This window comes from Homalodisca vitripennis, chromosome 3 (assembly GCF_021130785.1).
Source record: "Homalodisca vitripennis isolate AUS2020 chromosome 3, UT_GWSS_2.1, whole genome shotgun sequence".
Taxonomy (NCBI): Eukaryota; Metazoa; Arthropoda; class Insecta; order Hemiptera; family Cicadellidae; genus Homalodisca; species Homalodisca vitripennis.
Window position 1 is genome coordinate 182975133 of NC_060209.1, and position 23231 is coordinate 182998363.

At 32.9% G+C, this 23231-nt stretch overlaps 1 protein-coding gene across 1 annotated transcript in view; it reads right to left on the reverse strand.

Moving 5' to 3' along the window:
- Nucleotides 1-21204: 21204 nt before the first annotated feature.
- The window catches only part of LOC124358503 (protein takeout-like), a 28447-nt gene continuing 26420 nt past the window's right edge, over nucleotides 21205-23231 (reverse strand). Inside the window, exon 6 of the mRNA XM_046810798.1 lies at nucleotides 21205-21574. Coding sequence (XP_046666754.1) covers nucleotides 21423-21574 — 152 coding nt within the window. The 3' untranslated portion in view covers nucleotides 21205-21422. The remainder of the gene's footprint in view (nucleotides 21575-23231) is intronic.

Consider the following 23231-nt stretch of genomic DNA (forward strand, 5'->3'; position numbering starts at 1 on the left):
TACTAAAACTGAATAAACGGTAACTTTCAATAGGGGGCCATGTCTTATCACAGTAAATATGTTCTAAATCATTTATTTAGTATTTTATTTAAATAACTTTAGTGCTATTAGATTTTAGAAAAACCCCTCTGTAAACTGCTATTATTGCAAATCTTGAGAAAAGAAAATGGTAGTTTTTAAGATATTTAGTTTACAAGTGTTGATGGCTGCCAATTTGAAAACACTAAAGACAATTTTACGATATTCTTTACAGTCACTGACCTTGTTATCATAAACACTTGAAACAACTTTGGTATAATTTAATTTAGTATTTTATTCAGATATTAATTTTGTTGTAAAAAAACTCATACACACAGACAGAGGGGAAACTAAACATCGGAGATCCATGTTCATATGTTAATACAAATACTCACACAAAGTTATGGTTTCAAAATTATTTATCTGTTTATAAATAAAAGATAAGTTGGTAGGTTGAAGCAAACTGAACAAATCCCATCTTCAGTTTTAGATGATAAAGTTACGACCCTTAAATTTTCTCGCAATGTTGATTTTGACTCGCCATCATCAGTGGGGAAGTTTCTCAAGTGATAGGGGAGGATTATTTACAGTAGAGCTATTTGCGGGTGGTACAGGAGGGGTGGCATTCCGACGAGACAACCCTTGAAGCAGTTCGGGCTGCTTTCTATTAGTCAGTAAGTAGAGGCAGATTACTACTTTTAATGTTATTTTCGACAATTTTATATATTAAATCTTTAAGGATATTTTTCAACATTAGGATCTCAGCAACTGCTGAGTAAAAATCTCACATTTCTTCATAAAATAGTAAGTTCTAGTCCGTGTGATGACTTAAGCATGTATTTACTCATTAATAAAATGGTATATTTAGTTTCAGTTTTAAAAATTAATCAAATGCTTACAATATCTGTATATGTACAAATAAATTGCTAGTTCAAAGATTTTTTGTGAAAAATTCTATAAGCCTATAAAAATTCCATAAGAAAAATGTTTTTAAATGCAGACCTTCATACACCGGTTTACGAAGTTTCTAATTGAGGCAACTTGTAAAAAACCACAACTTTTATTCAGACTGTGTCGCTACAATTGCTTTACTGTAGTTTTGCGTTGTGCATGTACTTTAATTTTTAGTTCGATATAATTAATCCACAGAATGTCTCAAATCCAGGGTTTTGGTTATAGTATAACACTAACCCTCACAAAATTCTCAAATACAGGGTGTCCCGTAACTCTCTCATCAAAGGTATACCACGTAATTGCTTAGTAGGGTGGAGTGAAAAAAATCAATAATGTTTTTTCGGAAACGGGTACCATTCAATGACTGTGTAAATAACAATAACAATTCTGTAAAATATTTAATTTTTATCATGCCATCTTCAATCTGCGCATTTAGTATAAAATTTTAACATTTTTGAAAATTTTTAGATTTTTAAATATTTTTTATTTAGGATAAGATACGAAAAAATCGCAGGTGGGTGGTTTTCAAATGGTTGAAATTGGTCTAAAATACTCACGTAATTTTTTTCATATATTTTTTGAAAGGTTGTCAGTCTGCGCATTAGGCATTAAATTTGTAGAAATTCCCGAAAACGTTCATTTTTCGATGTTTTTTCTAACAATTATTAATTGCCTTCAATGCCATAAAATTATTTTCTCGTTTCTTTCGTAATCATTTTTATATTGTGCAACTCTTCGCTAGCTCATATGGAACTACCCAGGACTCAACACGAGGAGGTGGTTGCACTTCGAGTCCCACCCGTGCCCTCCCTTCCACCCAACCATGAGGACACGTCTTTACATTCACAACATCAGTCTTTAACAGTTAAATTGTTTCTTTGTGTTAAAGATTAGCCTGATATTCCTATCAAACATTCTTGACTTAATTGGCTTTCTCTTTTCTTGTTATCATAGACCAATTTAGAAGCGGCAGTGACCTCTTTTACGGCTCTTTCAACCGCTTGAGTATGTGATGGAAGCTCAAAAAGAGTGCATTCGGAAATTATATTTACATTCTCGGTTTCCAGTAACCTTTGTAAATCCTGATTCGTCAGATGGCGTGTAAGAGGTGGTTCTGTAACTTCTAGATCACTCCAAACAATCATGTCGATATATTCAGATGCTCCAAAAATTATTTTTGGAATCTCAAATCTCCTTATTATCTTATTGGCTAGTTGTCTAGATCGAGCGTTGATTATACGAAAACAAAAGTCCAGGAAAGCTTTCCCACGCGAGATGGTTAACTACAGCAAACAGGATCTTAAGGTTGTATGTTGCTACGACTAATCCTAGTCAAACTTTAATTGAGCTCGCAACTTTCATCGTAAAAATGTATGCTCCTAGCTGGTTCCGGATCAAGTGCAATCCAAAAGTTATCAATGGAGCTAAAAACTTGTGGCATACCATAGATAATTGCTCTTATCTCTCTGAAGAAAATTAAACGATTGTATTCAAATGCATTCAAGACAATGGGTACTTTGCTCACCCTGAAAACATGCTCTTATCCATGTTGACTGATGACAGAGAGCATATAAAGAAACTAGCTTTAAGACGTATATAAAATAATTTTTGGAGCATCTGAATATATCGACATGATTGTTTGCAGTGATCTAGAAGTTACAGAACCACCTCTTACACGCCATCTGACGAATCAGGATTTACAAAGGTTACTGGAAACCGAGAATGTAAATATAATTTCCGAATGCACTCTTTTTGAGCTTCCATCACATACTCAAGCGGTTGAAAGAGCCGTAAAAGAGGTCACTGCCGCTTCTAAATTAGTCTATGATAACAAGAAAAGAGAGAGCCAATTAAGTCTAGAATGTTTGATAGGAATATCAGGCTAATCTTTAACACAAAGAAACAATTTAACTGTTAAAGACTGATGTTGTGAATGTAAAGACGTGTCCTCATGGTTGGGTGGAAGGGAGGGCACGGGTGGGACTCGAAGTGCAACCACCTCCTCGTGTTGAGTCCTGGGTAGTTCCATATGAGCTAGCGAAGAGTTGCACAATATAAAAATGATTACGAAAGAAACGAGAAAATAATTTTATGGCATTGAAGGCAATTAATAATTGTTAGAAAAAACATCGAAAAATGAACGTTTTCGGGAATTTCTACAAATTTAATGCCTAATGCGCAGACTGACAACCTTTCAAAAAATATATGAAAAAAATTACGTGAGTATTTTAGACCAATTTCAACCATTTGAAAACCACCCACCTGCGATTTTTTTCGTATCTTATCCTAAATAAAAAATATGTAAAAATCTAAAAATTTTCAAAAATTTTAAAATTTTATACCAAATACGCAGTCTGAAGATGGCATGATAAAAATTAAATATTTTACAGAATTGTTATTGGGCCTCATACACAGTCATTGAAAGGTACCCGTTTCCGAAAAAACATTATTGATTTTTTTCACTCCACCCTATTGCTTAGGTCAAAACAAACATATTTCACCAAATTCATTACAAAATGAATTTTTAGATTCAAAAATTACTAACAACACTTATAATAAAGTAATATGTTAATCTGACTTAAGAGTAGAATGCCTTGTTTGACACAGATTGGTCTATAGAGTTTAAATTTTTACTGTGTTACCAAAATGTGCTTTTGTTGGTTGTATTCTACTAGTACTACATTCAGGGTATTATTCTTAGTACATTAGTTACCGGAAGACAACTTAAGTCAGTTAAAAAATGGTTCAAAACGTTTCTATTTTCAATAAATCTTCACGATGATGTTCTGTGTTCGTGTAATTTTCGTGCAGTAGCATTATACCCAAGTGCTGAATATTTGACAATAACAATGTGATGCGATCGTTATATTTTGTGTTAAATTCTGGCCCATCCAGTCAATATTATTTACAAGAAACGAAGGAATATAAATATAATAATACAATGTCCAAAATATATAATAATATATAATAATACAAATATAATAATTAACTCTCTCAACAAAGGTATACCACGTAATTGCTTAGGTCAAGACAAACATATTTCACCTTATTCATTACTAAATGGATTTTTAGATTTAACAATTACTAACAAGACTCATAATAAAGTAATATGTTAATCTGACTTAAGAGTAGAATACCTTGTTTGATACAGATTGGTGTTACCAAAATGTGTTTTTGTTGGTTGTATTCTACAAGTACTACATTCAGGACATTCAGGGTATTATTCTTAGTAAATTAGTTACCGGAAGACAACTTAAGTCAGTTAAAAATGGTTCAAAACGTTTCTATTTTCAATAAATCTTCACGATGATGTTCTGTGTTCGTGTAATTTTCGTGCAGTAGCATTATACCCAAGTGCTGAGTATTTAACAATAACAATGTGATGCGATCGTTATATTTTTTGTTAAATACTGGCGCATCTAGTAAATATTATTTAATAGAAACGAAGGAATATAAATTTAATATAAAACCATTTTTAACAAATAATGCAATCCCTTTCAAACTACAAAGAGTTCTAAATCCCAGATTGGAATTTAAATGAAATGTTCATTAAATCATTATTTTTATCAAAACTAATGTTTTGAGATTTACAGCTTTTTGTATCATTGATCTTATTATGTATAATTTATTTTTATAAATTACAGTTTATTATATTTCTATGGTTATTTTTAGAGTATCTAAAGTTTATATCGTAACCACCTTAAAATAATTCGAAATGAAAAGTTTGATATGGTCACTAAAATTTAAATTTTGTAAATACAAAAAGAGTAATTTATTACAGAAAGATAATCAAAGATTCATTTAGCAAATAAGTTTTGTTTTGCATAAACATGAGTGTTTTTAAGTCTTTTTGTGAAGAGAAACAAAGGCTTAGAGACAGCGATAGACAAAACGGATTCGCAGAGTGCACCAGCATTATTTTTTCAATAAAATTCTAAATAGAAACACAATTTATTAAAAATTAAAATTAAGGACACAAACGACGTGTAACAAATACATATGCACAAATGGCTTAAATAGTATAGTTTTATAAAAACGTTTTATGATGTGTTATCAGTTTTTAATAATTGCAAAGTTAATCTTGATAGCTAATGTTAGCTAAAAGCAATTTATATCCCTCTTCAAGGCCTATGTGTAACAAAGAAAAACAGAGTTAGGACGCAAATTAAACAAACTGCTAGGGGCGACGTAACCATTCATTGACAGAAAATTTCTCTCTCTGGCAAGTCAGTGTATTGTGTACAGTTGTACATGTAAAGTAGCATCTTGTATAGGCCTATACTGAAATGGTGGGTAATTTCAAACATTTAAATTTTATTTATAAAAGATTGTTATAAACATTTTCAATTTTTTTTTATATTTAATACCACTAGTGAATTAGAACAGATTCAGCCAAGCCTCCCATATGGAACATGGCAAGATATAAGAAAATATTTTCAACGTGCATCAACATTTATTATTAAATTTATTATATAATATTATTTTATTTATTAATTTTTATACATTATTTTTTATTATTTATTAAAAACACATTTTGTATCAAAGATCTCACGATCTCAGGTACTGTGCGAGTCAGTAAATTGAGTAAACCTTTCGAGTTGTGTTCTTCCAAATTATAACAAAGTTTTAAAAGCAAAAGAACAGTGTTATAAACATGATACTGACATTTATAAACAAAGTTTGCGAGAATGCCTAAACTACCGTCGCTTGACCATGTAATCCAACTCTATTTTACATCGTCTGCGTTTTTTCTTAACGATTAGTTTATTCCACAAATGTGGTTGTGATGGTTCATTGTGTCTATAGTGAATATAAGAAAAAATCCAAGACGCGGCCGCAATTGATGAGATGTATATTTTGTGTACTTAATGAACGTTGAATAATAGTTATGTATCCAGATAGAGAATACTAATACTTTATTTTGAGAAAATCAAATACCAGCTTATACTAAAGTTTGCAGAAAAAATACACTTAAATTCGAATATGTTTTATTACACTTCTAAGGTATAGAAAGAAGAAGTTCAAAAATAAGTTAACGTAGTTTTACTGATAAAGTACAAGATTGTTCTCTAAAATAAGGTTGTAATAGTCAGTAATGTTTTAAAGTTCTCTATGGTAAACTGTGAAAATGGTAAAACTAGATTTCAGAGAACTCCGCATCATTTGCTATAAGTCGGTTTGATCTTATTGTAAAGAAAACTTCTAGACATAAATAATTTAAAATCAATCATGTATCCATACATGGAGTTCATTTTACCCAGAGATTACAACGGTTGTTTTAAAGCTTGGGTTGTACCTTCATGATACAAACATTCCTACACGTGTATTTTGATGCTAAAAAAACTTTTGGCAGTGTCGAAGACAAGTTCTCGTAATATGTCATAGCTGTTTTGATGTGGACCGGAAATTTGCCCTTACTGAGAAACTATAGAAAACCGTTCCTGCAAAGACAATAGATGATGTTAAACATTGCGCTACTTCAGTACGTAAACCATTCCTTGTAACACAAAGTACATAACCATTATACAAAATGCAATAATACATAATACAAAACCATCGATTGACAAGGAGTAGTATCTGTCACGTATAGAAAAATGTTGGGAATATCTAACGTGTGTCAAATCACAGTTTGTAATTAAACACCTGACGTAGTGAAGACGAAGTCTTGTGGTGATCTATAAGAGGTGGCAAACATGTAATACAAAGGACGACGTTTAGTATGTAGGTTTCACTTGTCCAGAAGAATGTAGTACAAGTGAAGCAAAGCACGCCGAAGACATACCATTTTTTAAGGGATTTTATCAAATTTCATAAGATGTCAACCTATGAATTTGAAAGAATACAACTTCCATTCAACTCCCATCTCATATTGTATTTTGGAGTAAGAATAACTGTTTCAGTTTTGATGACAAAATCACATTGCTCAGCTTGTATAATTAGTATTGAAAATGTAATCTCTTTTCTGTCACTTTCTACTTAACTAAACATTTTCATTGAACACAAAGGTTACATGTTATTAATTTGTAAAGTTGGTCCTGTTTATAAACCAGGACATAGCACTAATAGAACTTAACTTTATAAGTACAAATATCGTTTTTACTTAATCATATTTTAATCATAACATATTGCCATTATTATCATATAATACTTGTAATAAAGGTAAGAAAGTATCTAAAATCAATAAAATATTATTTTTAAATAGCTTTTTACTTTTTTAAGCAAATAATGCAGGTTCTTTCAATTATAAAAAGTTATCATTTGGTAGTCTGATCCTTATAAAAAAACTATTTCAAATATTGATATAAGCATACTAATTTACATATTTAAATACATGACTATCATATATGTTCCATTGGCATTTATTCTTTTATAAGTGTAAGATTTTATTTGTGCCACTACCAAATAAAACTAACAATCTTTTCAACAATACAATGTGGAGGAACTGTTAATTGGCGATGTTATGTGATTGAATGTATAGAATCGCTAGACTTTTTAGTAGGCCTCTAAAATTAGTTAATTTTAAAATACCATTTCTCACATAAAACATCTGGAATGTTGGAAATGAAGGAACAACAGAATTCCAGCTTCTGAGATCACTGACAGTGTCTCGAGGCACACGTAACCATAAACGCTCATATATTTACAAACACATAAAAACTGTATTAATTATTTATTTAATACTATCAGAGGGTCTAAAAAACGAACAATATTATATATAAATTCTTAAAAATACTTTTTTTACAAAATACATTCGTACTATAAATAAATTGGCAGGGTATATAAGCATTTAATGAATTTCAGTTGTACAGGAATACTCTGTCAATTAGATTAGTTTTATAGTGTTAAAAATAAATTTTAATTATTTTTCCAGTTATAATAAAACCGAGAAGAATAGGAATGATGATCATAGGTAATAGGTTATTTAATTCTGATATTTAAAAGAGATGATGGAATGAAGTGGCCAGTACAGTGCTAAAACTCGTGATATAATAAAACACTGAAGGGCGAGCTACAAGAGTATACAGACTGAAGAGGGTCCACAGAACGCGTTGACTATATTCCGGTCCCTACGCTGGTGACGAGTTAACTGGAGGACCCTTGGAGTTGAGTTTTTACATAACTCGATTCAGTATTAAAATTATACATGCTATTTTTAATCTCAACTACCGTCATAAACTGCCAGCAAAACACAAATAAATTAACCTTGTATATACGCAAAGAATATAGTAAACGTACAAATATCTTTTATGATGTTTTTATATAGTTTAATTTACGAACGTAAGTATTCCCGTTTATGTCAATTATATACACTATAAAATTTGAAGGACATTGAAAAAACTATATAAAATCATAAGGTTTTGAAACTTTATTCTGAATATGGTTTCTAACATAACGACTCGGAACATACATTTTTGAGTGATCTGTAGTTTTGTTTAACCTTTTGTCACCAATATAGAAACCATCAGACGTGCTTTGTACACTGAAGATAATATGTTACACCTTCCTTGGCAGTCATCAAAAAATATTTGATCGTATATATAGATATACCTGTTAGTTACCTTCATCATTTCAATTTAAATAACCGATTTTAAGTAAAATCGGTTATTTAAATTGAAATGATGAAGGTAACTAACAGGTTAAAAAATTGTAAGTTCAACACTTTAAAGCAATGAACAGTTAGTTTTGAAACTTCTAGATTAAATACTAAATAATTCTGATTGATCTGAAGTAAAATATTTCATACATTTCAAGAATCCCATAAAGAGTTGAATAAACCCACACAGAAGAAAATCACAAGAGTTAATGAAAATCACATCACATGAATTAGTATAGTAAATCTGGACCATTAAATCATTGTTATTTTTATTTCGTTTAATCCATAAACATTAAGCATATAGAGTAATAAAAAATGCATTATATTTACTAGAAAAACGGTCCAAATCCAATGATCAAATCTATGAAAGGAATGAGTAGTTATCACTTTCCAATATCACACAAACATTGCTCGTAAAAAAAAAAAATATTTTGGTACCGCACCCAAGAATGGGGTGTATTTTAATAATCTGTATCACATGCACAATTAATACTTCATATATCAAACTCTAACGGTGGTTTTTACCAAAGTATTATTATCTTCTTGAAATTATGTTCACCAAATAAAGATGCAAGATCTTGTATGTTCAAGGCATGGAAGTCCCTTGATATAGGTTTTGGTGTTTTATTCACAAATTCGTGTACATACAGATAATCGCGCAAAACACGCGTGTAGCTTAATTGTATGGCCAGTTACGATGTAGACACGAGAAAAATAAACAGACCCCAACCATTTCTATCAACCCATTGAACGAGACTTCGCTTACGATCTGCCAAATCATTAAGATACATTTATTGAGATTTTTTACAATAATTATTCAACACACATTTATCATTTCGTGAGTAAAACATACTTTTAAATGTTTAAAACAGTTTTCAAATTTACCCTTCTTCAGGATCCGACAGGGCCATATTTTTATCGTGTCTGTGCGATAAATCATCATTGAGGAATCCCCAAGAACTGAAACTTGGTACATGGGTTACTCTTGGTGCAAGAAAGAACGCTATTTAATTTGCGGTAAAACTATTAGAGAATCGTCTGTCTATTCGGCTCAACGTCTCTTAGATAACACTTGATTAAAAGGACCTAGAGACTTAATACATGAGTTCATTTTGCTCCTAGAAATGACCTACAGATCTTAGACCAGATGGTCAAAAACCCAAAGGACTGTCCGCCTTTGTGACTGTCTGTTCGTCTATGCGATAACTCTAGATAGAAAAATCGTAGAGACATGAAACTTGGGACATGGGCCCTCCTTAGTCCAAAGAAAAAACTCCATTGTTTTAGGATCAAAATGTGAAAGTGCAGTCCGTCCGAAAGACTAGCCATATAGCGCTACCTCGTTCGTTCAGTTCTGTCAGACCCTTCGATACTTCATTGTCACGGTTTATTGACTTCAATTTGTTTAACTCACTTTAAAAGATTCGATTTTCAAGGGGAAATACGATTTAATTCGTTCTTCATAGTATAAAAATTCCAAAAGTACGTTGAAAAGAAAAGGTTATGAGTTTAATGTAAATTTAAATGTGGAAGAAGGAAGGCGATGAAGTCTATACAGATGTAGAGTCTCTCAGAGTAAAGTTACTAACATAATTACTCAGCGATTGTAACGGGTTCTTAGACACAGCCTACTTACTTACGAAGCAGAAAATAAAGCAGAAGGCAATGCGGGAGTGGGTCGGAGTATGTGAGCGTCTGTAGATTGCACAACGATCATAAATCCTCTTACACTAAATCGAGGTCAGGAGAGCTTTATGCCGAGATTAAAATCTTCTAAAAACCACCTTCTAATAATAATAATCTAATATTATCGCAAGAATTATACATATCAACATGCACTCGTCTTCCTATTTTTTCAAACATACACGAGCAAAGCCCATTATTCTATTGCACCTCACTGATAAACATTGTTACAAAAGGGGATCAATCACTGCCATCATAAAACACAGCTCTCTTCTCAATGTGGATAGCTTGAGTGTTATTAATAACTTTATCCTTGATGTTTATTATATACAGGGTGTCCAAAAAGTCCCGGGTCGGTTAAATATTTTTCCAAATATTTAAAATAGAGCTACAAACCCTTACACAGTTACTGGACATAAAAATCTATTTTTATCACATATTCAGTGATCCGCTACTTCCTCAGGGGGGCGGCCCGCTAGGAGTCAGAAGAAAATCTTAAATGTAAGCATAGGTCGATATGCATATCAAATAAAAGGTCTTTATTAGTAGAGTACAGAGCCGCAAACCCGACCTCAAACGGATAACCGAGTCAAAAATGACAGATGTTCAAAGATGGCTAGAGTTTCCAACTTAGGTTAATGTAAAAAATACACTGATGAGCTTTTTGATTTTAACTTTTGATAACCCAAACCTGTTTACAATTAATAATTGTTGTTGTAGAATAATAGGTTTCATTATTTGCAATGATTTAATCATTAGAAGATTACTACTTACAGAGAGCTTTTTCATAACAGATGCTCGAAGTGTCCGCCTTCTATTGTTTCACAGTGAGCTAATCGGTGATAAAAGGCCTCCACATCGTGATGTAGTCCTGTTTCCTCACGTTCCAAACAACCACTTTCTTCTAAGATCGATGTCATTTTTGACTCGGTTATCCGTTTGAGGTCGGGTTTGCGGCTCTGTACTCTACTAATAAAGACCTTTTATTTGATATGCATATCGACCTATGCTTACATTTAAGATTTTCTTCTGACTCCTAGCGGGCCGCCCCCCTGAGGAAGTAGCGGATCACTGAATATGTGATAAAATAGATTTTTATGTCCAGTAACTTTGTGTAAGGTTTTGTAGCTCTATTTAAATATTTGGAAAATATTTAACCGACCCGGGACTTTTTGGACACCCTGTATATGGTTTTCAATTACAAATTTGTTAAAAATAGCTGTGGCGTTAGTTTTTTATTCAACTAAATGTCTGTAAGTCTTGAAAAGTAACAAAGTTTTGAGTGGAAAAGTAAAGACCCCGCCTTTGGCCAATTTCGGAAAATTGAAACCCCAAATTAAACTGTTCGAGAGATACGATTCCGGTAATATTTCATGAATCCAGGAACCTGAACGCTTTGTACTAACTTGGAATTGACCCACGAAAGTTTGGGATCGAGGCAACTTCCTGCTTTATCGTTTGGTTTCAATGAGCATTGTCAGAAAGTTCTTTATTGTAGTTTTCCAATAACAGTTTAATGACGTATTATAATAGTAATTTTAACGTTACTGTTAACAAAAGTGATTTTAAAATAGAATATATGCTATAATTTATATTATACTCTAATTAATACTAATAATAACACAGGTTTACACACAAAATGTAACATTAATTAAATAAGGTTTTTTTGTTTATTTTTAAGTTACAAAATCCAAAACTGAAATCATAAATAGCCTACCACGTCTCAGTTTTTATGTTATAGTACCGCTGTCATAGTCATATACCATAATTTGTGTTTAAAAGCTGAAAGTGGTTGGCAGCCCTGCAGAGCAGTGGTGGGGGCAAGATAAACATTCCTTTGTGTCTGGTGACTCACAGCAGCACAGCAGTAGTGAGCAGGTATTTAAGAGAGAGGTTGTGTGTTTCAGTTTAATTTCAACACTTCTTAAGTATTTTTTTGTAATGTCTAGTTTACGACGTCGAGTTTGTAAAAATCCTCCAGACAAGTTTTGTTACGTGTGTGGAAGGTACATCATTAAATCACAAGGGAAGGCCTATAACTGAAGAGGTAAGAAAGGCATACTTCCTTTATCTTGGCTGCAAGGTGGGGGACCAGGATAAAAGTTGGGGCCCCACATATTTGCTGCATTAGCTGGTCGGTCAAACCTTATCCAATGGGCCAAAGGGAACAGAAGGGTCAATGCCCTTTGCTGTTCCAATGGTTTGGGCGTGAGCCTAGCAACCATTTCAATGATTGTTATTTTTGTTTGTCAAACCCTGAGGGATATTCAAAGAAGCAAAAATGTTAAAATCCAGTACCCAGACGTGCCCTCAGCAATCAAGCCAGTTCCACATGGAGACGATTTGCCAATTCCCACCCCTCCAGTTGACTGGGAAAATTTTTTTATTCCCAATATTAGTGAAGATGATTGCCAGCAAATGGACAGTGAAGATGTAACTGAGCAAACAGATAACCCTAAACGATCCTACCTTTGAGCCTCAGATGTCAAACGAACCACATTTTATCAAACAAAACGAATTGAATGATCTTGTTCGTGATTTAGGCCTCTCTAAACAGAAAGCAGAACTGTTAGGATCACGACTGCAAGAATGGAATCTTCTAGCAAAAGGCACGACAGTGTCTTGCTTTAGAAAAAGAAATGTACAGTTTTTCAGCCTTCTTTAAACTTGAGGGTTCAATGTGTGTTTGTTTTTGATGTGACTGGGCTGATGGATGAACTTGGCATTAATCATACACCGGATGAATGGCGTCTTTTATCGATTCGTCCAAATATAGCCTAAAATGCTGTCCTATTACACAATGGTAATAAGAAACCATCGATACCTGTTGCTTATTCTGTTATAATGAAAGAAACATACGACAACATGGCAGCCATCCTAAAGGCAATTCAATACGATGAGTACAAGTGGCAAATACGTGCAGATTTCAAAGTAGTTGCTATTCTTATGGGCCTTCAGGGTGGCTTACACAAAGAACTGTTGCTTCATATGCTTATGGGATAGTAGAGCGTCAGAACAAGCACTACCAGCAAAAAGAATGGCCAAAAAGGTCTAACTAACTACACGCCTGGTGATAGAAATATACTCAACATACCTCTTGTAGATCCTGAAAATATAATTCTACCACCACTGCACATCAAACTTGGATTGATAAAAAACTTTGTAAAGGCAATGAGTAGAGAAGGTGAAGGATTTGCATACCTATCCAGTTTTCTTTCCTCAGCTGAGCGAAGCTAAGATCAAAGAAGGTGTTTTTACTGGTCCAGATATCAGAAAAATGATTAAAGATCCTGAGTTCGAAAGAAAAACTCAATAAAAAAGAGTTGGCCGCGTGGAAATCATTTGTCCAGGTTGTGAAAGGGTTTCTAGGAAATACCAAGGAGGAAAACTACAAAAAATTAGTCCAAGATCTTTTGAAAGCGTACCAATCTATGGGTTTGTCGAATGTCTTTAAAAATACACTTTCTCCACTCTCACTTGGACTTTTTTCCGGAAAATCTGGGAGCCGTAAGTGACGAACAATGCGAGAGGTTCCTCCAGGACATCAGAACAATTGAAAGCAGATATCAAGGCCGCTTGGGATCCTTCCATGATGGGCGACTATTGTTGGTTCCTGAAACGGGAAGATTTCACACCCCACAAGAGAAAGAAGTAAAATAATAATAACAGCCTTTAGTGTCAACTTGAAGTGAAAATGTTCTTTATTCATTCACTTTAATGTATATAATAATAAACTTAAGTTTGATTGGAACATTCTGTCAACAATTTATTGAAAATCTCTATTCTCATAGTTGTTAAACTATACTTTTCTTAAGTTTCTTAGGATGTCTTGTATCAAAAAAATCCGTACGTCCTACATACTTTTTTATTGTTATTTTCGTGTTTAGCAAGGCAAAATAACATAAGAAACACCTATTTTTGATCAATGTTACAGAAAAAAAATATTTTTTTGTAAACCTGTGTAATTTAAAAGCCACATATCAACATTGTTTTCAATATTTCAAAGTTAGTTAGTCATTACTTCATTCACAACATTGTATTATTTAGTGAAGGAGATGTACATTAAACCCAACCTGTAAATACTACCACATTAAATGTGCTACCACGGCATTTGAAATGGACTAGGTTCACAGTACAGTTATACAGTTTTATAACGTTGTATATAAAAAGAAAAATGTTACTTATTTTTTATTATTTAAAAGTTTTTATTCGACTTGCTCATTTAGAAGATAAAAATGACATGTTGTGCCGTACTTACACGCAATTGTGTAAGTAAATTCAATTATAAAAAATGCGAATTAAGGCATTGTTAAGAAACATTTTAATAGCATGACCAATATAATAAAACCTTAGCTAAACTAATAAATCGCCGATACTTATGTAAAAATAGAATACTACTGAAAAAATAAACACCTTAAACGATAAACAAATTTGTAGTTTTCCATATCCATACTTACGCTGGCGATTTATTAATTGAGGTGAGGTTTTATTACTGATTACACGATACTAATAGTTCACTTAACAATGACCATATCTGCTATTTCAGTATATTTTAATTTACTTATACAGGGTGGCGCAGAGAAACGGGAAATTTTGAAGTTGTTGTTGGTACGCCTGCAAGTATCGTAGGAGTTGGGAACGGAAGTCATGATGCCAAGTAGTAACGGTCATTTAGTTGAGATGGAGCAGTGGAGTGGTACGGAGCGTGCCGTTGCCGTGAGAGCGTATTACAAAAATGGCGATAGTGTAACAGCTGCTCAACGAGTGTTCCGACACAATTATGATATTCCTCTCCGCGGTTGAGGTCCTTCTTCACATGCCATATCATCATGGGTTCGGAATTTTGAAGAGACTGCTTCGGCCTTAAAGAAACAACCTCCTGGGCGTACAGTGACTGTTCAAATCCCAGAAAATGTTGATGTAGTGCAAGTCACAGTGGAAAGGAGTCCACGTCGTTCTGTACGAAAAATCGCCTCATCATTGCGACTTGAGCATCAGAGTGTGCAAATAATATTGCACGGCCTGCAGTTTCATCCTTACTAGCAGAGCTTACTTAGATCAAGCTAGAGCTTTTGGTTTTAGAAAACCAAATGACGGTGAATTACGCTTACAATTTTGTGAACAGCTACTGACTAAAATCAATGAGGACGCAAATTTCCTTGAAAATCCTTTGATGTCTGATGAGGCTCACTTTCATTTAAATGGGCATGTCAATAAGCAGAACATGCGTTACTGGGATCGTTACAGTCCAGTTTTATAACGTTGTCTATAAAAAGGAAAATGTTCCTTATTTTTTATTCTTTAAAAGTTTTCATTCGACTTCCTCATATAGAAGATAAAAATAAATAATTTGCCGTACTTGCACTCAATTGTGTAAGTAAATTCAATGTAATAAAAATGCGAATAAAGGCATTGTTAAGAAACCTATCATGACCAATATAATAAAACCTTGGAGCTAAACTAATAAATCGCTGAGACACACCTTAGTCGATACACAAATGTGTAGTTTTCCACATAAAATACTCACGCTGGCGATTTATTAATTACACTGACGTTTTATTACTGATTACTGATTACACGATACTAATAGTTCACTTAACAATGACCATATCTGCTATTTCAGTATGTTTCAATTTACTTATACAATGGTAATTAGGTATGCCAAGTCACGACAATTTTAATGCATTAGGGTGGATACTGCAACTCCTAACAAAGCAAATTAATTAAAACATTTTAAAGAATAAACTATTTAAAAAATGTTATTTTACTGTAAAATTGGCAAAAAAGTAGGACATATACAGTATAATTCTTGACCACCATAATGGAAGACGGAGTAAAATATCCTATGTATTTTTAATGTTTTATATATATGTGTATATATATATATATATATACCATATATATTTTATTTTAAATTAATCGTTACGATGGAAACTATATGTCAAAAAAATGTTTAACTCTAAGTATTTCTTTAACATTTCTTTTCGTTTTTTTTTTCAAACAAAATAAATTTATTACATTATATAATGTAGTTCTGGAAATGGAAATTAAATTGAACATCCTTGATTGTGTAGTGTGATTTCGGACATTTTCCATCATTACATGTTACAAAAAAATTTTAACACTACCTTTCGAAGATTGAAATACGGCCTCTTCGTCAGATGTAACAAAATTAATACATAATTGTATACTTAAAAACAAGAAAATTGCGGAAATGGAATGTCACTAAAAAAATAAAAGAAATGGATCATACCCGACACCTGCATGAAGTCCAGACAGTACAATCACCTCCAGGTTAAAACATCCTCCTAACTAGTATTAAAGTTAAAACAAAAACCCTCACAAATTTATATGGCCACCAATTCAATCATATACTTCTAAGCATACTAAATAAGGGTAAAATATTTACATATATTCTAAGTCAAAATAAACCTGCTTTCTATCCAAAAGAGTATTTTTTGTGGTTTATAAATCAATGAATGCTCTGGATTTCGAGACGGGAATCGAGTCAGCAGTTTCCCAGATATCTGAGGAACAGAGCGACTGATTTTGTGCGGGGTCAGTCTTTTACTGAAGACACCTCTTTGTCTCCAGTAAAGATAGTGTCTTATCTACTAGTTTAGCAAGATTCATACATGTCCATAAATATAATTGATTAAATAAAAAAACCTTTCATTGTCCGTAGAATGACAACATTTTAATATACAAATTGGGAAAGTTTTGTTTTGTAGTAGTGGGAAAATATCTCAAATACCTTGTAAATATATTCACTACTAAATAGACATTTTTGTATACATAAATTTGAAAAATAAAAGAGTTTCCATAGTGAGAATAATTTATGTTCATATACAGTTTAACCTGATTCTATTACAATTATAGCAAATATTTACTACAATAAGACATATTTTGAAGAAAACAATTATTGGATACGTAACTTAATTTTATTCTAAAAGGGGTTTCCAATAATTTAATTATTACTCTTTCAGATCACACTCAATTGTTTGACATTAATATACATATCCCGCCAAACGCCTTCGCCGTGTTTTAAATAAATAATCATGACGTATAAAGTTATACTTTTCAGAATAATGAAATAGAAAAGTTAAGTAAACTTCAATTCATGATAGGCCAATAAAAACATTAACTGTAACAATGACATTATTCGTCGTTAAAATGCTTCAAACTATTCCAAAGTAAAATACTACTTAAGGCTAATTCACTATTTCTTAATTGGTTCTCTCGATAACAATAAAAATTACAACAGCAACATGAGTGCTAAGCTAAGTAGAGTAATCACTAATTAATTAACAGAACTCGGTGACAGAACTCGAGTGTGTAATTCGCTTAATTGGTGTTTTTTTAGAAGCGTCAATGACGTTATCGCGTCGTTAGGATCATTATTACATTACAAGTATTCCATCTCGTTGATGTTACAGAATGAATTAAATAAGTGTTATTATAGTGTAGGAGACAAGACACAATTGGCACTGTATAAGCATATTGCCTGAAAGGCGAATAGGATTTTACCCATTTGCCATCGTTATACAGGGTGAATTTCAGTTAGTGTCGAAAAATTTTTTGGGTGATACTACTCAGTATTATAGACCAAAATATGAAAATAAAAAATCCCGATCTCATTTATCTTTTAACTACGACCAATTTCGCTATTTTGTTAAAAAAATCATGTTTTGTTGCAATAAAACTCCATTTCCTCCATTATTTTTAATGTTTTTTTAATTCTGAATCCATTTTGAAATCTACACAAAATTTTACATGGGAATAATGGAGAAAACTGTCTTGAAAAATAAGTTTGATACAAACAAATTGCTAATAAAATCAAATTCTTAAGTTTTCGGCAAAAACATTAAAAAGATATTAGACCCGAGGAATTAAATGAAGTTAATTCTGAAGAGAGGCCAATACCAACAAAAAAACTTTCCCCATTTTGTGGGCTTTAAAATGACATAATGCAGCGTTACTTTTATTTTCATCTTATACTGGTTATTAAAGAATCAGTATTGGAAAACAAGGTCTACTTAAAATATCACGGTGCCAAATAACCAGTCAAAACATGTGTTTGATTCAATAATAAATCAAACATAGGATAAACACATAAAGAACAGTTACAAAAAAGAATAATCATAAAAGTAAGTAATCTACAAATTGCTTTCAAATTGCCTGCCTCCGTTTCTAAATGCAGGCTCTCGCACGCTTCCTCATGGCCCTAACCGTCACGTTCAAAGATAACTTGTTACGCACTATTTGGGCAGCTAACTCAATCCGGTTTCTTAAGTCTTTCCTCAGAGTTTACAGTGGTCGAGTAAACTTCCTGTTTCATAGTCCCCCCAAACAAAGAAGTCCATAGGAGATAGGTCAGGAGATTCTGGCCGGCCAGCTACAGCTACAGTTCCAGCGCGAACCTATCCATGTCGGGTAATTGTCCGTTAACCACTAACGCACTTCATTGCTGAAATGAGGAGGAGCACCGTCCTGTTGGAAAACAATGTTGTCCCTCTGATTGTGGTCCATATCAAGTCCATCCAGAAGTGTGGGCAAGGTATGCTGTGAAAAGTCCAAGTAAACTTCACTATTTAAGGTTCCTTGAAAAAATGTGGGGACCCACAAGTTGGTTTCCGAATGACTCCTGCCCATACGTTGAGATGAAATCGTCTTTGAAAGGAACTTTCTCTCGAAGCCCTGGGATTTTGTTCGGCCCAATGGTGCATGTTATGCGTGTTAAAAAACACCAGCCCCTAGTGAAGGTAGACTCATCGGTGTACAAAATTGTTTCTCAAAAAATGATATTGTTCAATATCACTATTGAGCAGCCAGCGACAGAACTCTACTCTTGGACCAAAGTCATTTGGTTCTAACGCTTGAAACCTTTGTAAAGTGATAGGGGTGGAAGTTATTTTCGTGTAAGATTCCTAACACTTTACTCTGAGAAACACCAACTTCTCTGGCAAGTTGTTCGGCTGCTGACCTCAGGATTTTCTTGAACTAAAATCTAGAACTCGTTCATCTAAGCCAACATCTCGAAGAACAGGACCTACCTACCTCATTACGCTGCCTGTGAACTGTTCCTCTCTCCAACAAACGCTGATGTAGCCTCGTAAAAACTTTATCACTAGGAACTCTACGATATCTGGGTACCGAGCGTGGTATTCTCTCTGAGCAGCCAGAGCATTCCCGCCACAAAAACCATATACAAAATGCATCTCTGCATACTCTCTCGATGTGAAATCCATGATAGCTACGACTCAAATAACTATTTTTAAGTGGATAGAGGTAAAGTCAGCTGAAAGACAAAATAAAACCTGAAACATAGGGTATTCCTTCATACTTGTGATTGTATAGATAAGATAGTCAGGAGTAAAAAACTGATAAGATATGACAATCCGGAGGCAGGCAATTTGAAAGCAATTTGTAGATTACTTACTTTTTATGATTATTCTTTTTTGTAACTGTTCTTTATGTGTTTATCCTATATTTGATTTATTATTGAATTAAACACGATTTTGACTGGTTATTTGGCACCGTGATATTTTAAGTAGACCTTGTTTTCCAATACTGATTCTTTAATAACCAGTATAAGATGAAAATAAAAGTAACGCTGCATTATGTCATTTTTAAAGCCCACAAAAATGGGAAAGTTTTTTTGTGGTATTGGCCTCTCTTCAGAATTAACTTCATTTAATTCCTCGGGTCTAATATCTTTTTAATGTTTTTTGCCGAAAACTTAAGAATTTGATTTATTAGCAATTTGTTTGTATCAAACTTATTTTCAAGACAGTTTTTCTCCATTATTCCCATGTAAAATTTTGTGTAGATTTCAAAAATGGATTCAGAATTTAAAAAAAGCATTAAAAAATAATGGAGGAAATGGAGTTTTTATTGCAACACAAAACATGATTTTTTAACAAAATAGCGAAATTGGTCCGTAGTTAAAAGATAGATGGGATAGGGATTTTTTATTTTCATATTTTGGTCTATAATACTGAGTAGTATCACCCAAAAAATTTTTCGACACTAACTTAAATTCACCCTGTATATGTTACAAGAGGTATAACAAAACATTTCGAGGATTGGAATTTACACTTTTCGTCAAGTGGGAGAGGTATTAATACATAAAACAATAAAGAACAGAAAGAGGAAAATAAGGGAAAGAAAAGGGTTCAAACGTACCCAAAGGCATCTTTTAGTCCACTACAGGCGTTGTCAATGCAACGGTTTTGTGTAAGTTCAAACCTTTCTCCTCCCTTATTTTCTTCTTTCTGCTCTTTATTTTTGTATGTATTAATACCTCCCCGACCTAAGCATACATTCCAATCCTCGAAACGTTGTGTTGTACCTTTTGTAACACATAACGAAGTCCAATGTCCGAAATCATGTTATCCTCTCAAACGTTCCATCTTCAATAACAAACTTTAAACATATAGTCTGATTTTACATGAAATCGATAAGGTATGAAAAATGTCGTCGGTTTAGGTGAAGGTCAAAATGAGAGTGTATACAAGCTTTAACGATGAAAACGATATTTTGTATTAGGATTTATTTTTTTCTCATTTGATACAGTTACTATTACCCTTAGAGATGATAAAGAGACTCAAAGTCGCCAATTTAGGTGTTTTTATATCGTTACATGAGGATGATTTAACATGTATTTACTTGTCTTACGGTTTGTTTTTTGTTCAGCTAAGATTGATAAAAATGTATTTTTTATATGTTTATACATAACCATGTAAGCCATTATACCATTATAATTCGGTAGTTCCGTTCTCTCAAACTTACACCTCCATAAAACTAACAGTTTTATTAACTTGTAGGAAATACCTCTATCGGTTTCGAAAGAAACTAGGTTGAGTACTTATACAATGAAAATGTCCTCTCTGTTCTAGTACTATATATAACTCAGATAGCATTGGTTTCATTGAGAAATTGGAGTAACATTAATCGACATATTATATACAATTTATTTCCGTACTGTAGTACATATGAAATGTCACAATGGTCCATTACACTCTACACAGTCCTCTACACTCGTACTTATAGAAGAATAATTAGTAACATAAGGGTTCAGTGTTCGCACTTATCACAAAGCAGCGCGTCTGCTAGCGATTGTCTATATTCTCACTCAGTATCTCGGTGGCACACGTCCGCAGCCCGTGGTCGGTCAGACGGGGAAAAGGTCCTTGTAGGGGAAGGAAGACGCTATACCGTCAGCGCTCTCCAACATGAACTTCGCTAAAGCCTTCTCGACGATAGGTCGCAGCTCGTTCATAAACTGTTCGAAGTTCGCGTTGATGGCACTGTTGATAACTTCTCCTGCAATCAGAATTATAAAAATAATTCAATAATTACGTACATCTCTGAGGTAAGTTGCGTTCACTTGGAGAAATAAATTACTCATTTTTTCATCGATTAAATGGACGAAATATATAATTTACTAAATTTGGGACAAATACTAATTGGTCTGTATTGACGCAATATCTTGTCTTATTTGAAATACTTCCATATATTCACTCCAGTAATATACATGGCCATAGTCGAAATATAACGTAATAAAAAAATCTCGAACTATTGCAGTGTTTAAATTATAGGTGATATATAAAATCTGAAGGACTTAGTTCCTAGTAACCTTTAATAAACTTTTTACGAATTATGGATTTTTCTAATTGTTCAACTACATCGTCAAGGTTTAGTTAATAGTCTGACTATGTTAAATCTTCGACCGGTTTACGCTACATGAAAACTATATAACTATAAGCTATATTAAAAAGCTAATTAATTTAATGTCTCATTGGTTTAAAAACACAGTATTGGTACTATAGTGGCCTTAATATCTTTACATTTACCATAATATATAAAAAGAATTAATTTATATACAGTATATAATAGTTTTTAGTATTTTCGTGGTTTTGGACTTATCTCCAATTAACATATTACCTCTTTTCTTTATACCTTTTGTCAATATTCTGAAATGGTTACGAGTTGATAGTTCTTTATTTAAGGAAATTCTTATACAGTATCTTACTGTATCGTGAAACATCGAAAGATATTATTTTTTTTCAGATACGGAAAATAGGCCAGAACACATTTATTAGAAAAATGATTGGTTTACTATATGTTCTTGTCAACGTTCCGCTTGAAAATATGTAAGGTTAAATAGTTTACTTTGCTTGTTACGCTATTCAGGGTGTTTCTTAGCTTCAGATAATTCCTGAGCGGTTTGTGTGTGGGAGCTGCTGAAGTAAAATTTAATTGAATACGTCGCTACTGTAAGTAAGCAGCCTGATCACGCTAAAAATAGTATTCAAAAGTTATTACCAATTTTTTTGAAGAATTATCAACAATATTCCTAAGAATGCACTAGGCTAAAGGGGTGTCCTATGTGGTTTGCCCTTGGAGTCTAGGTTAGAAGAAAACGCTGGAGGTATTGTCAAAGAGGTTTCATGAAACAATTTCGAAATACGAACTGAAATAAAACGAGTAATTTTATGTTTTAACATTAATTTATGACTTTTCCTTCGATATTCCATCTCAACTCGCTAAATAAAAATATATTTAATTGGACAGGAATTAAAAATATTGATAAATTCTTTCTTGTCAACCACAATTAATACACACAATGGCATCTGATTTGCTTGAAGGTTCCTTTAACCAATACTACAAGAACCAGTCGAGAATCATGAAAATCAAATTAGCCAGATGAACTTTAACATTCCCCAAGAAGGAGTTCTTTGATCATCATAATATGTGCGCTCGTTAGTGCTTAAATAATTACTATCTGGACCAACGGATCGGTAAAAGAGAATCCTCCAATATCTCAAATGCCCTTTACGCAGTTTTGTGGATTACTTCTAATCTGTAGTTTATAAAATCTCTTCTAATGCCCCTAGTTACTATGAAAGACATAATTGTAGGTTATGTTCAAAAGCGATTGAATACAGGAAATCAATGTGGGAATTAATTGTAAAAGCTT